Source organism: Tupaia chinensis, unplaced genomic scaffold (assembly GCF_000334495.1).
Source record: "Tupaia chinensis unplaced genomic scaffold, TupChi_1.0 Scaffold138601_1, whole genome shotgun sequence".
Taxonomy (NCBI): domain Eukaryota; kingdom Metazoa; phylum Chordata; class Mammalia; order Scandentia; family Tupaiidae; genus Tupaia; species Tupaia belangeri.
The window spans coordinates 593083-610160 of NW_006198494.1; the positions used below are offsets into that span (position 1 = coordinate 593083).

The 17078-nt window shown below is 39.9% G+C and overlaps 1 protein-coding gene and 1 pseudogene across 1 annotated transcript in view; both read right to left on the reverse strand.

The window, feature by feature from the left end:
• Positions 1-6020: 6020 nt before the first annotated feature.
• Positions 6021-6663, reverse strand: LOC102488765 (small nuclear ribonucleoprotein E pseudogene; annotated as a pseudogene).
• Positions 6664-9518: 2855 nt separating this feature from the next.
• Positions 9519-17078, reverse strand: part of PALLD (palladin, cytoskeletal associated protein) — a 121285-nt gene continuing 113725 nt past the window's right edge. The window contains exons 12-15 of the mRNA XM_006161454.3: positions 16610-16817; positions 14105-14270; positions 13442-13575; positions 9519-11656 (exon numbers count right to left, since the gene is read on the reverse strand). Coding sequence (XP_006161516.1) covers positions 11484-11656; positions 13442-13575; positions 14105-14270; positions 16610-16817 — 681 coding nt within the window. The 3' untranslated portion in view covers positions 9519-11483. The remainder of the gene's footprint in view (positions 11657-13441; positions 13576-14104; positions 14271-16609; positions 16818-17078) is intronic.

Here is a 17078-nt window from a genome sequence, read left to right on the forward strand (position 1 = left end):
CATGTGGGAGTCCAGAGCCTTTAACCACCACACCATCAGCCGACCCCCGGTGTTCTTTCTTCTGAAGAATTGTAATGTGTGGTGCCAGATGATAGTATAGCAATAAAATGTGACACTCTGCAAGCCTGACCCATGGGAGAGTTCTGGGTTTCCTTTAGGAGACCCCCTGAGAACACAGGGTATGCATTTGTACATGATCAAAGGTGGCTGTGCTGTGGGTAGGCGAGGTATCAAGATTCTATCAGGGGAGAGCAGCAGTTAGTGTAATGGCTATGTCACTGGACTCCCATGTAGTCGACTGAGGTTCGCGTCCCGGATCCGGTGGCTTGAAACTCATGCAGGGTGCATGTGCGTGCGTGCGTGCCCAAGATCCCAAGGGGAGAATGGAGGAGAAGGGATTGTGGCATGGCCATCCCCCCGGGGGGGGTGATTTCTCGCTTTCTGTCTCTTTATCTCTCTCTGTCTGTCTGGTGAGCACATGCACCCTATAGCAAAACAAAACAAAACAAAACAAACAACAACAACAAAAAAAAAACCTCTCAAAAAAAAGATTCTATCAGGGGTCTTATTTTCCTATCTTCCTCTCTCTTTCTTGCTTATGGGAGAAATAATTTTTTTTTAAAGTTTTTACTATAGGGCATGTGTACTCGCTAGAGAGGGACAGAAAGAGAGAGAGAAAGAGAGAGAGAAGGAAAGTGAGAAAGCACATCTCCTAGAGGCTATGGCCACACTGTAATCCCTTCTCCTCCATTCCTCTCTTGGGAATTTGGCACACATGAACACATACCCAGCATGTTCTTCAAGTAATTCATTCCAGGACTCCAACTGCATAGTCAGCCATGTTGGATCCAGTGCCTTAACCTTTGTGCCACCTACTGACCCGAGATACTAATTTTTTAGAAGAATGAATTAGTTTTAGAGAACATGTATTATCCAAATTAATTATTGAACTATGTCTTGTGTCTTGTGGTTTCTTTTTTTTTTTTTCCTTAGGATGCATGTACTCACTCGAGAGAGAGACAGTGAGAGGAAAAGTGAGAAATCACCCCCTCAGGGCGAATGACTGTGCCACAATCCCTTCTTTTCTATTCTCCTCTCTGAATTTTGGGCACAAACACGTATGTGCCTGGTGTGAGTCTCAAGGCACCAGGCCCAGGACTTGAACTGCAGTTGACTATTCTGAGAGTCCAGCGATGTAACCAGTACGCTATTTGTTGGTCTTGTCTGTTTAAGCTTTTGGTTACCTGTAAATATTTTTCTTTACTAGAATAATAAAGACACTTTTTTTCCCCCAAAAGGAATGCCAACATTTTATGCATTTAAAGAGCATTTCTTAGCCTTTGATTGCTTAAAATCTTTTAGTCTATGCAGAATATTTTCAGTCAGATTCTGGTAAAACCATGTGTTCTCAGAGGCTTTTTGTGGTGCTAGTTGAGTCTCCCAGTCATGTGGTCAACTTCTCTCTGACATAATGACTTGAAGTTGTTGACTTCAACTATACTTTGATTTTTATGATAGGAAAGGTTGTGAGTGACCTTTTAAAACTCTGCTCAACTTACGATGGCCGAGGCAAGCTTTCCCAAGCCTTCTTCCGTGTGCCGGGTTATGGATGGCCTTTTGGTTTTACCTGAGATAACTGTGTGTGAGAGCCTGTCAGTGGAGCAGGGTGCTGACACCCGCCAACTTTCCGACTTCTTTGAAGCCTCCGATGGTCCTCAGGGTTAACTACCTCTCTCGGCTTTCTTTTATTCTTCACAAAGCTGCATTGTCAGTCTTTATTTGTACTCAGGCTTTCATTTGCCCATTCTTTTTGTAATTATCCTCCACACGAGTGGTTTAACATCTTTTGAGATAAATTCTCATGCTTTAGGAAAGGATAATGGATCTTATCTGAGTATAATAAAAATTTTAACAGAAACTTATGGGTGGGGAGATTTTACTATATATACAGAACAATTTTCTCTTGACATGGTTTTTCTTATTTCACACATCAAAGGCAAGAATATATAGTTCACCCAAATTATAGTCAACAACTATATCCATTTCAATCGAGGAGGAGGTTTTTTTCTGAATTAGGTACAGTAGTTTATTTATGTGACTTTTTGGAGTGTTTTTGTGTGTGCTATTTCTCTTTCCCCATAAATTCTGTTTTCTTCTTAGATAAAACCTATATGAAATTATATTTTCATAATCAGTCAATCAGTAGCCATACCTTTCATCACTTGGCACAACTTGAGCCTTCTTCATATTTGTATAACAACCGAGCACTTCCCAGGCTCTAGGCTCCAGAAACTTCTAAGAGTTTTCATTCTCAAAGAACTTATCTTTACAGTTTGAATTGCAACCTTTAGCATATGATTCCCAAATATTTATGGAATTTACACTTTCTTTTTTTTTTGGAGGTGGTTTTGCTATAGGGCACATGGACTTGCTGGAAAGACAGAGAGACAGAAAATGAGAAATCACCCCCCCGGGGGGATGGCCACACCGCAATCCCTTCTCCTCCATTCTCCTCTTGGGATTTTGGGCATATACGCACACACGCCTGGTGTGAGTTTAAGCCGCTGGGTCCAGAACTTGAATCGCGGTAGACTACGTAGGAGTCCAGTGACATAGCCACTACACAAACTGCTGGTCCCAATAGTGGAATTTATAAATTTGAGTATTTGCCGTGGTCTCTGGTAGTCTTTCATTCCTGTGTCCTGCTGTATCACCTACTACTTGGTGCATGCTTCCACTTGGAGTTCAATGAGTATGCAACGAAAACCACTTCCTTTCCCAAACTAGATTCTCTTCCTGACCTTGCTGGTCTGGTCACCACCATCCTACCTACTCAGTGTTGAACTCCTGGTGCATTTTAACTTATTTTCTTCTCTCACCATCTATAACCACTCAGCACCAGATCTTGATTCTTCTTTTATATTTCATCTTCCCATTCTCTTTCCAAAATCCTCTTCTGGTATTACATGATTACAACTCTCTTCTCATTCATTAGTTTAGGTCTAGTCTTTACTTCTGTCATTGCTTCATCACATACCCACCAGTATAATCTCCATACATTTTTCTAATATATCAACGAATTTCTGCAAAGAATGTTCAATAGCTTCTCATTTCCTGTAAAGTACAGACTTCTTGTCCTGTCTATGTATGGCTTTATTTTTTAAAATTAGAATTAAAACCCCACAATATTATACTTACCTTCTCCTCCCCCCCCACCCCCCCCGCGGTAGTCTTTATTTAATTAAATTAATTAATTAATTAACTAATTAATTTTTGGAGAGGTTTTTGCTATAGGGTACATGCAGTCACCAGACAGACAGACAGAGACAGAGACAGAAAGCAAGAAATTACCCCCCAGGGGGGATGGCCACGCTGCAATCCCTTCTCCTCCATTCTCCTCTTGGGATCTTGGGCACGCATACACATGTGCCCGACGTGAGTTTGGTTTAGAACTCAAACTGCGGTCGACTACATAGGAGTCCAGCGACATAGCCATTATGCTAACTGCTGGTCCCTATTTAATTTTTTAAATTTATTCTTTTATTTACATTTAATCAGTGTACGTCTTTACCTTCTGAACACATTTTAAGGGCACAGTGCAGTGCTGTTAACCCTGTGCATACTGTGTGTAGTGGAGCTCTGGAACTTTTTCTTCTCCCATGACTGAAGCTCCTATCTATTGAACAGGTCCTCCTCCCCCCCTGCTCCTGGCAGCTTTCTGTTTCTAAGAGTTTGACTATTTTAGGTACCTCACCTAAGTGGAATTGTAGCATTTGTCTGTGAGGATCTTAGCATAATGTTCTTATTTTTAAATTCCTTTCAACTGCTTCCCATCATGAACCTTCAGCTCATTATATATTTATAACATCTTAAATATTTAAACATTTAAGGGGCTGGCCCTGTGGTACAGTGGTTAAAGAAGCCTGGTCTCACATAACTGACTGTGGTTGGAGTCCCGGACCTGGTGTTTTGAAAAACTCACTGGGTGCATATATGCATGCTCCAAATCCTGATGGGATGGAGGAACAGAGGAAAAGGGTTGTAGTGCACCCACTGGGGAATGCTTTCTCCCTCTGGCAAATGCTTGTGCATTCTGGCAGTTAAAAAAAATAGAATTTATTGGGCCAGCTGGTGGTGTAGTGGTTAAGGCAGTTGGATCCTGCATGGCCGATGGCGCATTTGGAGTCTTGGACCTGTTGGTTTGAAAATGGTGGGTGTATGTGCCTGCTCAAAATCCCAAAGGAGAAATGGAGGAGAGGGCACTGTGGTGTGACCGTCCCCAATGGGGAGTGCTTTCTCACTTTCCCTCTTTCTGTTTCACTCCTGTGGGTGCATACTCCCTCCAGCAAATTGAAAAAAAAAGGAGAGAGAAAAGATCATTTCTCAGGGCTAGCAGGTGGCATGAATATTAAGGCAGCTGGATCTCACAACTGACAGTGCAGTTCGAGTCCCAGACCTAGTTGCTTGAAAAACGCACCAGGTGCATGTGCGTGCATGCACAAAATCCTGAGAAAGAACAGAGGAGAAGGGATCACCGGCATGGCCACTGCCCCTGTGGGGTGCTTTCTCACTTTCCCTTTTTCTCTCCGTCTCTTTGGCAAGGACACATGCCCTATAGCAAAAACTATAAAAAAAAGAAAGGTAATTTCTCATAATGAAATAATTCAAACATGAAGAACATACATAAAAAATTTCTACTTATCTCCATTTACAGATGGTGACATTTTCCCGTATTTCATATAATCAATTTTAAAAAGTAAAAACATAGATATTTCTGAAGTTCCTCTTATTCATCATTCCTTCCAGCGTAGCTTTGTCCTGAAATTGGCATTATTTCCATGCATCTTAAAAAAAAGCTTTTTTAAAAAATGTGCATACTTGATTTATATCAACCTATACTATACACATCTTTTTTGTAATATCCTTTTGTCACCATTATTCTTGGTATTTATCTATGTTGATAGATATAAATTCAGTTCCTCACTTTACCTCTGAGTAGTAATATTCCATTGTGTGAGATTATGGTTTCTTTCTTTTCCTACTAATGTGCAATAAGACTTTTCTCAATTTTTTCCCACACAATGTTGGAATGAACATTCTTGTCATGTATCCTTTTCTGCACATTTGACTTTCTCTAGGGCAGTTTTTAATTTTTATCTTAAAATTTTTATTCTTTTTAATTGCCAGAGGGAGTGTGCATGCACTAGAGGTAGCCTCAGAAAAAGAAGGAGAAAGCACACCCCCAGAGGGGAGTGGTCACACAATCCCTTCTCCTCTCCATCCTGTTGGGGTTTGGGTATGCGTGCACACATGCTGGACGTGTTTTTCAAGCCACTGGGGTCAAGAGTCCTACTGCCCTTGGCTCTGTGGTATCCAGCTATTTTACCCAAAAGGCTGTGGGGCCAGTCCTAGAGTATAGTTCTAACTTTTTTGTGCCATATACATTTTTTTTTGGAGAGAGATTTTGCTATAGGGTGCATGCACTTGCCAGAGAGACAGAGACAGAGAGACAGAAGGCTAGAAATCACCCCCTCCCCCCTGCCGCCAGGTGGGATGGCCATGTCACAATCCCTTCTCCATTCTTCTCTCGGGATTTTGGCATGCACACACATGCACCTGGCATGAGTTTTAAGCCGTTGGCTCTGGGACTCAAACTGCAGTCGAATCCATGAGAGATCAGCGACATAACCATGATGCCATCTGCTGGTCCCAGCCATATATATTTTTGACATTCAGGTGAATCTTATGGAGCCCTTGTCAAAATAATGCTTATAGATGCATAAAATGTAGAAAAGGAATTATTTGAAAATTAATATTTAAATTCATAAATATATTTACAAATTAAACATTTTAAAATTATAATATGAAAATTTTAACATTTGATAGTACCTATCAAAGTATTAAATGATCAAACTATGAAAAAAACCAACCTTTATGATATAATAATACACATGCTTATAAAATCAAGCATCAAATTTACTATTGTAATTTTGAAATAGTACTGAGTATAAATATTGGGTAATCGAAAGTCATGATATATTTTTCTTTTCTTTTAATAAAAACAATCCCACAGCATTTATTGCCAACTAGTAATAACGTAAGGGTAATCAAAACAATATGAACAAATTTTTAGAACTATACTCTCCACGAAGGGAACAAACTACTCTTCTCAGCAAGTTCTCACTTCCTTTATCATTTCTAGTAGGAGACACTTTGCAGCAGAGTTATAGCATCTCCTATTAACATGATCCAACCCAGTTGTTTTTCTTGACTTTGTTTTAGAATGATTCTCCTCTGCATCATCTAATACAAGGTTCATATACTCGTCCAAACCAACGATACAACCTTCTATCCGCATATTTACTTGCTCATAGAGCCACAGCTGAATCCGGGATCTATTTTGCAAGTATCTGAAGATGAGGTTGATGGGCTGCGCCATCACCTTCTGCACTTTCTGGCCCTGGCCTCGGTATGCCATGGTGGAATCCCATGATATATTTTTCTATGCAAAAATGTGTCATGTGTCCTGACTTTTCTGATGACCCAATAGTGTTTCAGATATTTATAATATCAGTAACGTAACTACTGAGATAATCACAGGTACTTTTATAATAGTTTTATTTTGTTGCGTATGCTCACAGTTTAGGGGATTTCTATTTTTTTTTTTTTTTGGAGAGGTTTTTGCTGTAGGGCGCATGCACTTGCCAGAAAGACAGAGAGAGACAGAGACAGAAAGCAAGAAATGGTCACGCCATAATCCCTTCTTCATTCTCCTCTTGGGATCTTGGGCACACACGTACATGTGCCCAGTGTGAGTTTTAAGCCACCAGGTCCTGAACGTGAACCGCCATCAACTACATGGGAGTCCAGCGACATAGCCATTACGCCAACTGCTGGTCCCAGGATTTCTAAATTTCAATGAGGGGTTAATAATTTTTCTTTCCCATCTAATTTCACAAATTTTACCATCTGCCCACCTATTGGAAGTCCACATTTTATAACTGAAATAATTTTAGCAAATTATCTTCATTTCCAACTGCATTAAAATATCGACATTTTTTGCTGAGTATATTCCTGATACCATGTTAAAATTTTATACATATTAATATCTCTTATAATCTTCACAATTCCAACAGAGATACTATTTTTAAAAAAGATTATTTAATTTTATTTATTCATTCATTCATTCATTTTAATTTGATCAGACAGAGAGAGAGAGGGAAAGTGAGAAAACAAGCCACCAGGTCTGGGACTCAAACTGTGGTCAGCCATGTGGAGTATCCAGTGCCTTAACCATCATGTCACCTGCTGGCCCCTAGTGATAGTATTTTTATGTCAATTTTACAGATACGGAAGCTGAAGCTTGGGAAGGTAAAGTAACTTGCTCTTGGGTCACTTGTGATCCACAGAGCAGGATTCAAATCCTGGTTGGCCAACTTCAAAACCAGGTTCTTTTAAATCCAGGTTATCACCATACTGTAGAATTCATATTTCTACAGTTTAAAGGAATCAAGATTTACATTATCATAGAGTAACTTCCAGTTACTGAACAAGATAAAGTAATTGTCACGTGTTACTTAAGGTCATAGGGAAAATCAATTCAATATTGAAATACTGGATTGTCTGGAAAATCACAATGCATGTTTCTATGCAAAAATGCATTATGGGGACCAGCAGTTAGCGTAATGGCTATGTCGCTGGACTCCTATGTAGTCGACCGCGGTTCGAGTCCTGGAACCAGTGGCTTAAACTCACGCCGGGTGTGTGTGCGTGCACGCCCAAGATCATGAGAGGAGAATGGAGAAGGGATTGCAGCGTGGCCATCCCCCCCTGGGGGGTGATTTCTCGCTTTCTGTCTCTCTGTCTCTGTCTGTCTGGCAAGCGCACGCGCCCTATAGTAAAAACCTCTCCAAAAAAAGAAAACAAAAAAAAAAATGCATTATGACTTTCCTGACAACCAATACATATGGACTTTATAAGCTACATAGCAAGGAAGAAGTCATGAGGTGTAGGGGACAATGTGAAATACAGTTCTGGTCTAAATCAAATGTCTTCAAAGCTCCATCAGATAACTTACGTAAAGGATAAAAAGTTTTTACCTTATGGAGGCTGCGAATTATATAAATGACCAGCTTTATCTTTTTTCTTTTTTTCTTGTAGCAGAATATCTAGGATCAAACATATTGTCTATCTGCTGTAACACTCCAGATGCTAATGCTATACATGTGTGTATATATGAATAGTATGTTTACATGTGCATGTACAGCCTTATTCATTGTGCTATTTATACCCATATTTTCTTCCTTGATGTCTTGTTTGTAATTCCATCATCTCATTGTAGTTCATGTACCCTGTAAGCTGTGGCATTGTATTTACATACATACATACAGTAAACTGATAGGCAGAATTCCAAGACAGTCCTCAATATCCCCATCCTCTAGCATACACACATTTTCAGTTATCTAATCAAAAATGAATCTAGGGACCAGCAGTTAGTGTAATGGCTATGTTATTGAACTCTCATATAGCTAACCGCGGTTTGAGTCTCGTACCCGGTGGCTTAAACTCACCACGGGCGTGTGTGCATGTGTGCTTGCCCAAGATCCCGAGAGGAGAATGGAGGAGAAGGGATTGTGGCATGGCCATCCCCCTTGGGGGATGATTTCTCGCTTTCTGTCTCTCTGTCTTTCTGGTGAGCGCACGTGCCCTATAGCAAAAACCTCTCCAAAAAAAAAAAAAAAAGAATCTAGTCACTTCTTTGAAAGGATTTAACAGATGTAATTAAGGTTTCAAAGTAGGTGACTTTAACAAAGGGAGAGTATTTGGGTGGGCTTGAACTAAAAGGGACTAGGCCATAATGAGAGTATCACAACATGAGGAGATTCTAACTGCTGTCTTTGAAGATGGAGGGATTACCTGACAAGGAATTCAGGTGACCATCAGGAGCTGAGAGTTGTTCCTGGCTGAGAGACTAAAGGAGACCTGTCCTGTATCTGCAGTAAACTGAATTTTGTCATAATTTAGCTTTGAAGATGATGTTGAGCTCTAGATGGGAATGCAACTCAGCTGACACAGTGACTTTTTTTTTTTTTTTTTTGAGATTTTTGCTACAGGGTGCATGTGCTTACTGGAGCAATGGAGAGAAAGTGAGAAATCATCCCCTGGGGTGGGGGGGATGGTCATGCTGCAATCCCTTCTCTGCCATTGTTCTCTAGGGATTTTAGGCACACATGCATATGAGCCTGGCATGAGTTTTGAGCAACCAGGTCCAGGTCTTGACCCATGGTCAGCTATGTGGGAGTCCAGTGTCTTAACCACTGTGCCACCTGTTGGTCCCCTGATACAATGATTTTAACTATATATATTAGAGAACTCAGCCACATCATGCATAAACCTCTTATCCACATAACTGTGAGTGATATATGAGTGATGTCTGAGGTCTAAGTTTGTGCTAACTTATTACAGCAGCAACAGAAAACTAAAACAATGGAATATTTTGCTTCACAAACTTGCAACTATTATTCGTTAAATATTTATTGATGTGAAATCCATATTACACCAGCACAACAATCCAAAGTAGCATGATAGTACTTTTTTTTTTTTAATATAAATACAACATAAAAGGAGGCAAAATAATGCTAGTTAACCCCAAACCCAGCAAATGAGCAGGTCACATTCAGAAAAATTTGGCAAGTAATGTATGACATAAGTCATCATTCTACAACCTAGGTCTATGAGAGACTTTGTATGGGATCTTAAACTCCGTATGAGCAACGCATGTAAGTATGGTCCAAGAAATTTGTACCACACTACATAGAGTATCTGCCACCCGGTGCTTGAGCCTGTTAATCACTTAAAACTTGGTTGGTTGGTGTTATTACAAAGTAGAAAGCTGTACACGTGAAGCAGTAATATGAAATATATGGGGTGGTACACAGATATAAAATTATTTAAAAAATACTACATATGAATTGAGTAACTGAGCTAAGAGAGTTCAACACTTTTATTATAAATAATGAAAGATACATGTGTTTTGCATAAGGAACACAGTGTTTTCTTTTTATAGCAAAGTACCATTAAAGCCTCATGTTTTATACTATCTGGCCAAATTATTTTTTCTCCTTTTCAGAATTTATTGGTTCCGACTTAAAACCATCAAGTCTGGTCAGAATGAACTCAGTCTAGCCGAGGCAGAATCACATGCATTCCACAAGAAGTCTCTGCTGAGATGCCTTTAAACCTGCTTGGAACCCAGCACCTTTTTAAGGTAAGGTTTCATGACAGCAGGGAAGTAAACGCACGATTTCCATTCACCGTATCTTGACGTCATTGAAAATAATATGTTACAAACTTGTTTCTGTTGCTCAAGTCTCCATTTCCCTCCAGCAGACTAGATCCTACAGGCAATTTCTCACTTAGGCCACTCTTGCAGTCTCAATCCATTTTCAACTTGCTCTACACATCTAAAATCTTCAACTGCAACACAAACTCCAGATACACTGAAATCCCCATAGCACATGTGCTCCAAACCGCCAGCTGACTCGACTTGTGGATGGCAGTGTTGTTAGTTCTTTTTCTAAACCTATTTTGAAAAATTAATTTTGAAGAAAACCAAAGAAAAGCCTGGCCTTTGTCACCTCTCCTGCTCTTCCTATTTCTATCTAAACTTCTTTCCTCCCAATACTACCTGGTGTGGTCATTTAGGTGGTTTAGACAAAAGTGTGGAATGAATTGTAACATATTTCTGCTTTATTTCCAATATTTTCTATGATTTAAATTAGCCTCTTAATATGGTTTGTAAATAAGCCTTCTACCAAGGTTGGAGGGGGGGGAAAAAAAAACAGAAAAAAAACTACACATAAAAAGAAGAAAGTTAAGAACCAAGGTATTAACCTTGTTAGAAAACTCTGGATATGAATAAAATTTAAGGCAAGGAGTTCCTTCCTGATGGTTTCACAGAAAGCAGCTAGCAAAGACAAGGCATTTACTTAGATTTCTTTGTCGTTCCCTCTTCCTTTTCCCGCCTTCCCTATTGCACTTGGTTCACCGTCGCTGTCTGTACACACTGCTGAGTATAGTGTATTCATGGTACAATTGCCTTATGCTAAACATCTCACACTATGTAGCACCTATAGCCTGTGTTTAAAGGCACTTGTAGATAATACAAATGGTGATTACCTTTGAACAACTAACTGATTCTTAGCATTTTGACATTTCAGACCACTTTAATGACAGCAATTCTGAAAGTTTTTCAACTGGACAGTAAATGTGAATTTTCTGTGCAATGTGTATATTTTTATTAGCATCACCTAAGCTCTAAGTTTGGTATATCAAATAAGAAAAAAAAATATTATTTTGGTGTTTAAAAAATTTTGTTTTTCTAGTCAAAAGGATGTTTCTGCCTTTTACATAATGCGACAAAAGGAATATGCTGGTCAAGGCAATGGCTGTTTCAGTGTTTCCGTTTTAACAAGAACGTCGGATTACAGGTCTTCACTCTCTACCAAGCCGGCATTCAGTGTCAGGTGAGATGGGCTGGCTTCAGGCTGGAACGCTGCTTTGATGTCGAGTCCCTGGTCCGACAGTGCTGCATAGCGACTGGCCGAGGGCCGTACTTTTTTTGGCTTGGTGCTCTGTGGCTGCTGGTGCCACTGGGCTACAAAGAAAAAAAAAGGAAGTTAAGATTTTTAACGAAGGTAGACTTGGAAAACCCTGAGATGTTTCAAGTAAACACAGAATTTATTTTTTGCTATATATCAAGCACATATTCTTTGTGAATGACTGAGTACATCCATGGTAGAACATGGAAAATGTAGGCTTTTTTTGCATTTTACTCAGGTATCGATTTACTCTCTATAAAGGGTATTGGGACAATAACAGCTAGATAACAAAGACCAAGAGAAATTGTTTTTTTTTTTTTTTAGGGTTTTAGGTTTTTGCCATAGGGTGCATGCACTTGCTAGAGAGAAACAGAGAGAGGGAAAGTGAGAAATCACCCCCCTAGGGGCGATGGCTACACCATAATCCCATCTCCTCTATTCTCCTCTTGAGATTTTGGGCACACATGCACATGTGCCTGGTGTGACTTTCAAGCCAGTGGGTCCAGGACTCAAACTTTAGCTGGCTATGTGGGAGTCCAGAGCCTTAACCACCATGCCAACTGCTTGTCCCAAGAATAAGTGTTTTCTTTTGGTGAGAGATTTTTACTATAGGGAGTGTACACTTGCTGGAGAGAAAGAAAGAGAGAAAGTGAAAAATCCCTCCAGGAGGGATGGCCATGCTGCAATCCCTTCTCCTCCACTCTTCTCTCAGGATTCTGGGTATGCATGCACATGTGCCCAGCATGAGTTTCAAGCTGCCGGGTCCAGGACTCGAGTCACTATCAGTCACGTGCAGCTCCTTAACCACTATACCACCTGCTGGCCCCAAGAGTAGTTTATTTTAAAGTAATACAGCAGTATAGTGACTCTTTCAAAATGCTCGATAGGTTCCTAGTCCTTACCCTTTTTCAGTTTTGTAAATATATATATATATGTATATATATATCCAATAAGTAGAAAAGTTAAGACTTCTGGATGGATGTTTTAACACAAGTCAGTTAAAAGTAATTGGGCAGTAGAGAAAGTTGAGGCCACTCATTTCACAAAGAGCCCAACAAAGTTATTTCTCTTTTTGAGAAGAGGTAAATTCGAAACCAGTTCTTAATTTGTTTTTTCTACTGACTTTATGTCAATGGATTACATAATGCTGTCATACTGTTGGGTTGTTGAAAAAGTCATGATGTAGTTCTCTATGCAAAAATGTGTCATGACTTTGCCGATAACCCACTAGTTTGTAAATTCCATAGGAACAATTTTCTTTAAATTTTGGATGCATGGACACAAATACACACACATACACACACACTCACTAGTCTATTGCTGAGCTGCTTCAGATGTATTAATGAGGAAAGCGCTAAGCCACAGAGAGATGCATTCCAGGATCAATGGACACACGTTCAGAGTGCATTAGGACACTGTGATAGGATTACGATCGGGATTATAACGAGGAAGAAATGTTAAAAGGCACTCACTTGCAGAACACAGTAACAAGAAAATGTGAAGAACATGTGGTTAGGCCTTTGCCTTCTGTTAATTCCTAAAGATGCTTAACTTAAGGAAGCCATAACTGCCTAGCCATTGTACAAGAAATCACATGCATATTTTGCTAATAATTCAAAGTTCCTGAGTGATACTTGGGTATTTGTTCTCCTGGTGTGGTTCACTATTTATGTCGAGAAACTATAAATAGAAAGAGAGAGAGCAATATGAATTTTTTTGGCAAATAAAACACCACAGTTGATTGTCAGATTATATCAAAGCAATGCTGATTGCTGTCCAGATGTCCAACCGTCCATAGTTTTGTGAGTCGATGTGACGCAAAGAGATGAAGTGGCACTCACTGTAAACGTCCAGCCTGGCAGTACAGGACACGATCCCTGCTTCGTTCTTGGCTGACACTGTGTACCACCCAGCATCTTCCTTAGTGGCTCCCTGAATGAGCAGGCAGATGTAGCCATGATTGTCCTGGTGCATGCTGGAAAGGAAGATAAAGTCATTAGGGGTCTACATTTCTAACAAGCGGCTTTAGACACAAAGCGGCATTTTTAATGAGATCATTAGAAACAGAATGGTGCACGTCGCAGCTAATAGGGTCATACTTATTCTGGAGAGGCTGCTAGCCCCATTAAAGTTAATGGGAGAGAAGATCAGACGTCAAGAGGTTGAATAAATCTGTGCACTTAATTCCTTGTCGAGAGTCTGCCTTTACAAAAATCTCTGAATAGTCTGTCACCATTGAAGCAAATGAACTTACCTTTTCTTTTGGAAATAAATACTTTAAAAAAATCAGTAGATTAGTTCAGAATACGCCTCATTCACATACCATTAAGGCGTCCCTTCAAGACCTTAATCCTACCTAGGGTACAGAGTGATTTTTGCCTTTGATGCAGTCAAGAACATGGCTTTCACACATATATGGATTTATGTGCTATATGAAGCGTATCTTTTCTGACACCCTCTGGACCGAGCAGTGATGAATAGGTTAAGTCACTGTGTAGTCTTACCTCACTCGGTCAGTGCTGTGAGTGAGTGATTCGTTTTCCTTCTTCCAAAATATCTGAGGCGGTGGCACTCCTGCAACACGGCATTCCAACCTTACTGGGTACCCGTCAGCAACTCCTGTGTTCTGCAGCTTCTCAATAAACACGGGGGGTTTGTGTGCTTCCTTAGCTAAGAAAACATGAGATGAATTTATCCATCCATGACACACAAAAGGAGCACTACAAAGAAGTCAGAAGCCTTTAGAATCAATGCCTGAATAGATCTTTTATTCTGTAATGCCATTTGTCACTTCAGGTGGTAAGATGCTAGTCCTGTCTCCAAATTAGTCTTTTACCAAGCAGAGGTTCATATGCTTCATTCCACTCATTTATTTTTCTCAATTAATTCAAGTCTGATGGGCCCACACAGTCCACTGGCCATCTGCTCCACAGAATGCCTGTCAGACAGGCTGCGGGGGACTCCTAAGTCGTTGCTAACACGGCTTCACTGCTAATTATGTCACGATTCACTCACAGCCTTTACCAACCACTGCCACCTGGTGACACTGAGAGGGACAAGTGCTTCTAGGAACTTGATCCACTTAGATACCCTCGCTGCTGTCTGAACCCCTGGCTCTGAAGAACCCTGAAGATTTGGAACTCTTGGTTTAAATGACACGTTCCAAAAAGCTTAAAGGAGAAAACAAAGGGGAGACATCTTTATGTAAATTTGGCAGCTTTAAGTGGTTTCCTATGAACTAGGACTGTATATCCTATACATTATAAATTTGTTTGTATTTTTCAAAGGAGACTATAAACAGACAACTTTATTATTACCTTGAAAGAAGGAAGTCATAAATAAAAGATACCTTTATTACATGTCTGAACAAGCTAGAACTGATTGTTAATAATGCTCTGAATGTTACCATTCAATGGGCAAACTGGTTTCTTGGATCAGTGGTGGAAACCACTTCAGAGGATTAGGGTTTATTTTCTTCTGAGGCACCAACAGTGAATTTAAGGATGCAGGCCTTTACCACCACCCCCTCGTTGGGAACGACAAACGTGGTACTGAAAAGTAGCTAGGAAAGAATCCAAAGATGATAGACATTCTACCTGAAATTTCCAAGGGTCTAAGAATCTTGAAGGCCTTGAGTCACATAGAGGGTTGTAATTTTATTGGATTTTATGTGGTTATTGGATGTAGGGTATTCTGGGAGAAGTGGGAACCACAGCTTATTTCAAATTCTTTCTGGACCCATCTCGAAAAGAACATAAAATGTGTAAAATCCTTAACGTCATAGCAACTCACCAGTACAATTAACAGTGACCATTTGGAGCCTTGCTATGTAGGGTACTGGATATGCATAGCTCAATACCCATTTTTTTGTTTTTGTTTTATTGTTTAGAGAGAGATTTTTGTTATAGGGTGCATGTGCTTGCTAGAGAGACAGAAAGTGAGAAGTCGTTCCCCAGGGAGGATGGCCACGCCACAACCCCTTTTCCTCCATTCTTCTCTCAGGATTTTGGGCATGCATGCACACACACCCGGTGGGAATTTTAAGCTGCCAGATCCAGGACTCGAACTGCAGTGGACTATGTAGGAGTCCAGCAAGGTAACCATTATGCCATCTGTTGGACCCAATTTTTTGTTTGTTTTAAGATGGGGTCTCACCATGTCATGGTCCTCTTGTTTATATGTACACATTTTAAGATTTAATCCTTATAAAAACTCTATGAGGCATTGTGGTCCCCATTTTACATATGGAGAAACTGAGATAACCCTGGAAAAGTCAGAGGTTTGCTCTGATTATTTCTTAGGGCTTGTGTGAGGGCCAAACAGGAGGCACTTTGTATTAAAAAATGAACATTCCATTTTGTTATGTTTATTTTTAAAAAAGAGATGAGGTAATCAGCATCTTTATTTTTGTCTAATTCCTAAAGATGGTATAAACCTTTTCATAAATGCATTTTCCTTTTTGGGCATCTCAAGAAGTAAAACTTCATATAATACTTTTACCAAATTTATCCACAGTATACTCAATTAAAAAGCAAAATCTGGGTTTAATTGGACTATGATATTAGATGACAATGTTGTTTAAAACTTTTGAAGTTTGAAATCATTGCACAATATGTTAAAAACTAGATATTGTTTTTTTTTAACAATACCTAGTTTAAAAAACAGTGCATGTAGAAGTATATGTGTAAGAAAATTCTTTGGTTCTTGGAGTCCTATTACCCTTCCCTATGTAAGCAATGATCCAGGCAGAAAAGCTGCTAAAGCCTTCCCTCTCTTAGCCAGGTTGGTGAGAAAAAGAAAAAAATAATAATGGCTGCACTGAAGTATGAAAAATTAATGTTTCTAATTTGCCAGGGCTTACAACATGCCTTTAATGGCCATCTTGATGATAAAATCTATTTTTTCAGAAGTTAGATTAATTTTCCATGTTGGGTAATAATGGAGGATTAGTTTACATTCGTAAAGCCTGATGCTCCCTCTGGCAGAGAGAAAGGATTCCCAGAGCCTACCAGCAACCACGAGCTCCAGGCTGAAGGAGTTCTGTCCTGCTCTGTTGGTGGCTATACACGTGTAGATGCCAGCATCTCGTGATGTGACAGGCTCTATGATCAGAGAGTGCACTCCGTTCTCACGCACGAGCATCTTGTGAGCACTGTCAGGGCGTATGGGCTTTCCATCTAGTTGCCAGCTTAGGTCTGGAGTTGGGAGTCCGCTGACCTAAACCAGAATGGAAATGAAAATAAACATCGCTCATGTTGAAACAGTGAACTCAATGACAGCTAGAGAACCAGTGTAAATCCCTTCTTCAGTAGTATAAGAGAAGGTGTAAGAGGACCAGCTCTTGTTACTCTTGTGCTTAAAGCCTTCCAATGGCTTCCCAAGCACTCAAGGCTCACTTCTAAATATCTCTTACAGAGCAACCTAGAGACACGTGAAATAGGGATTAAAAATATCCACTGCCACAGCTATAAACATTAC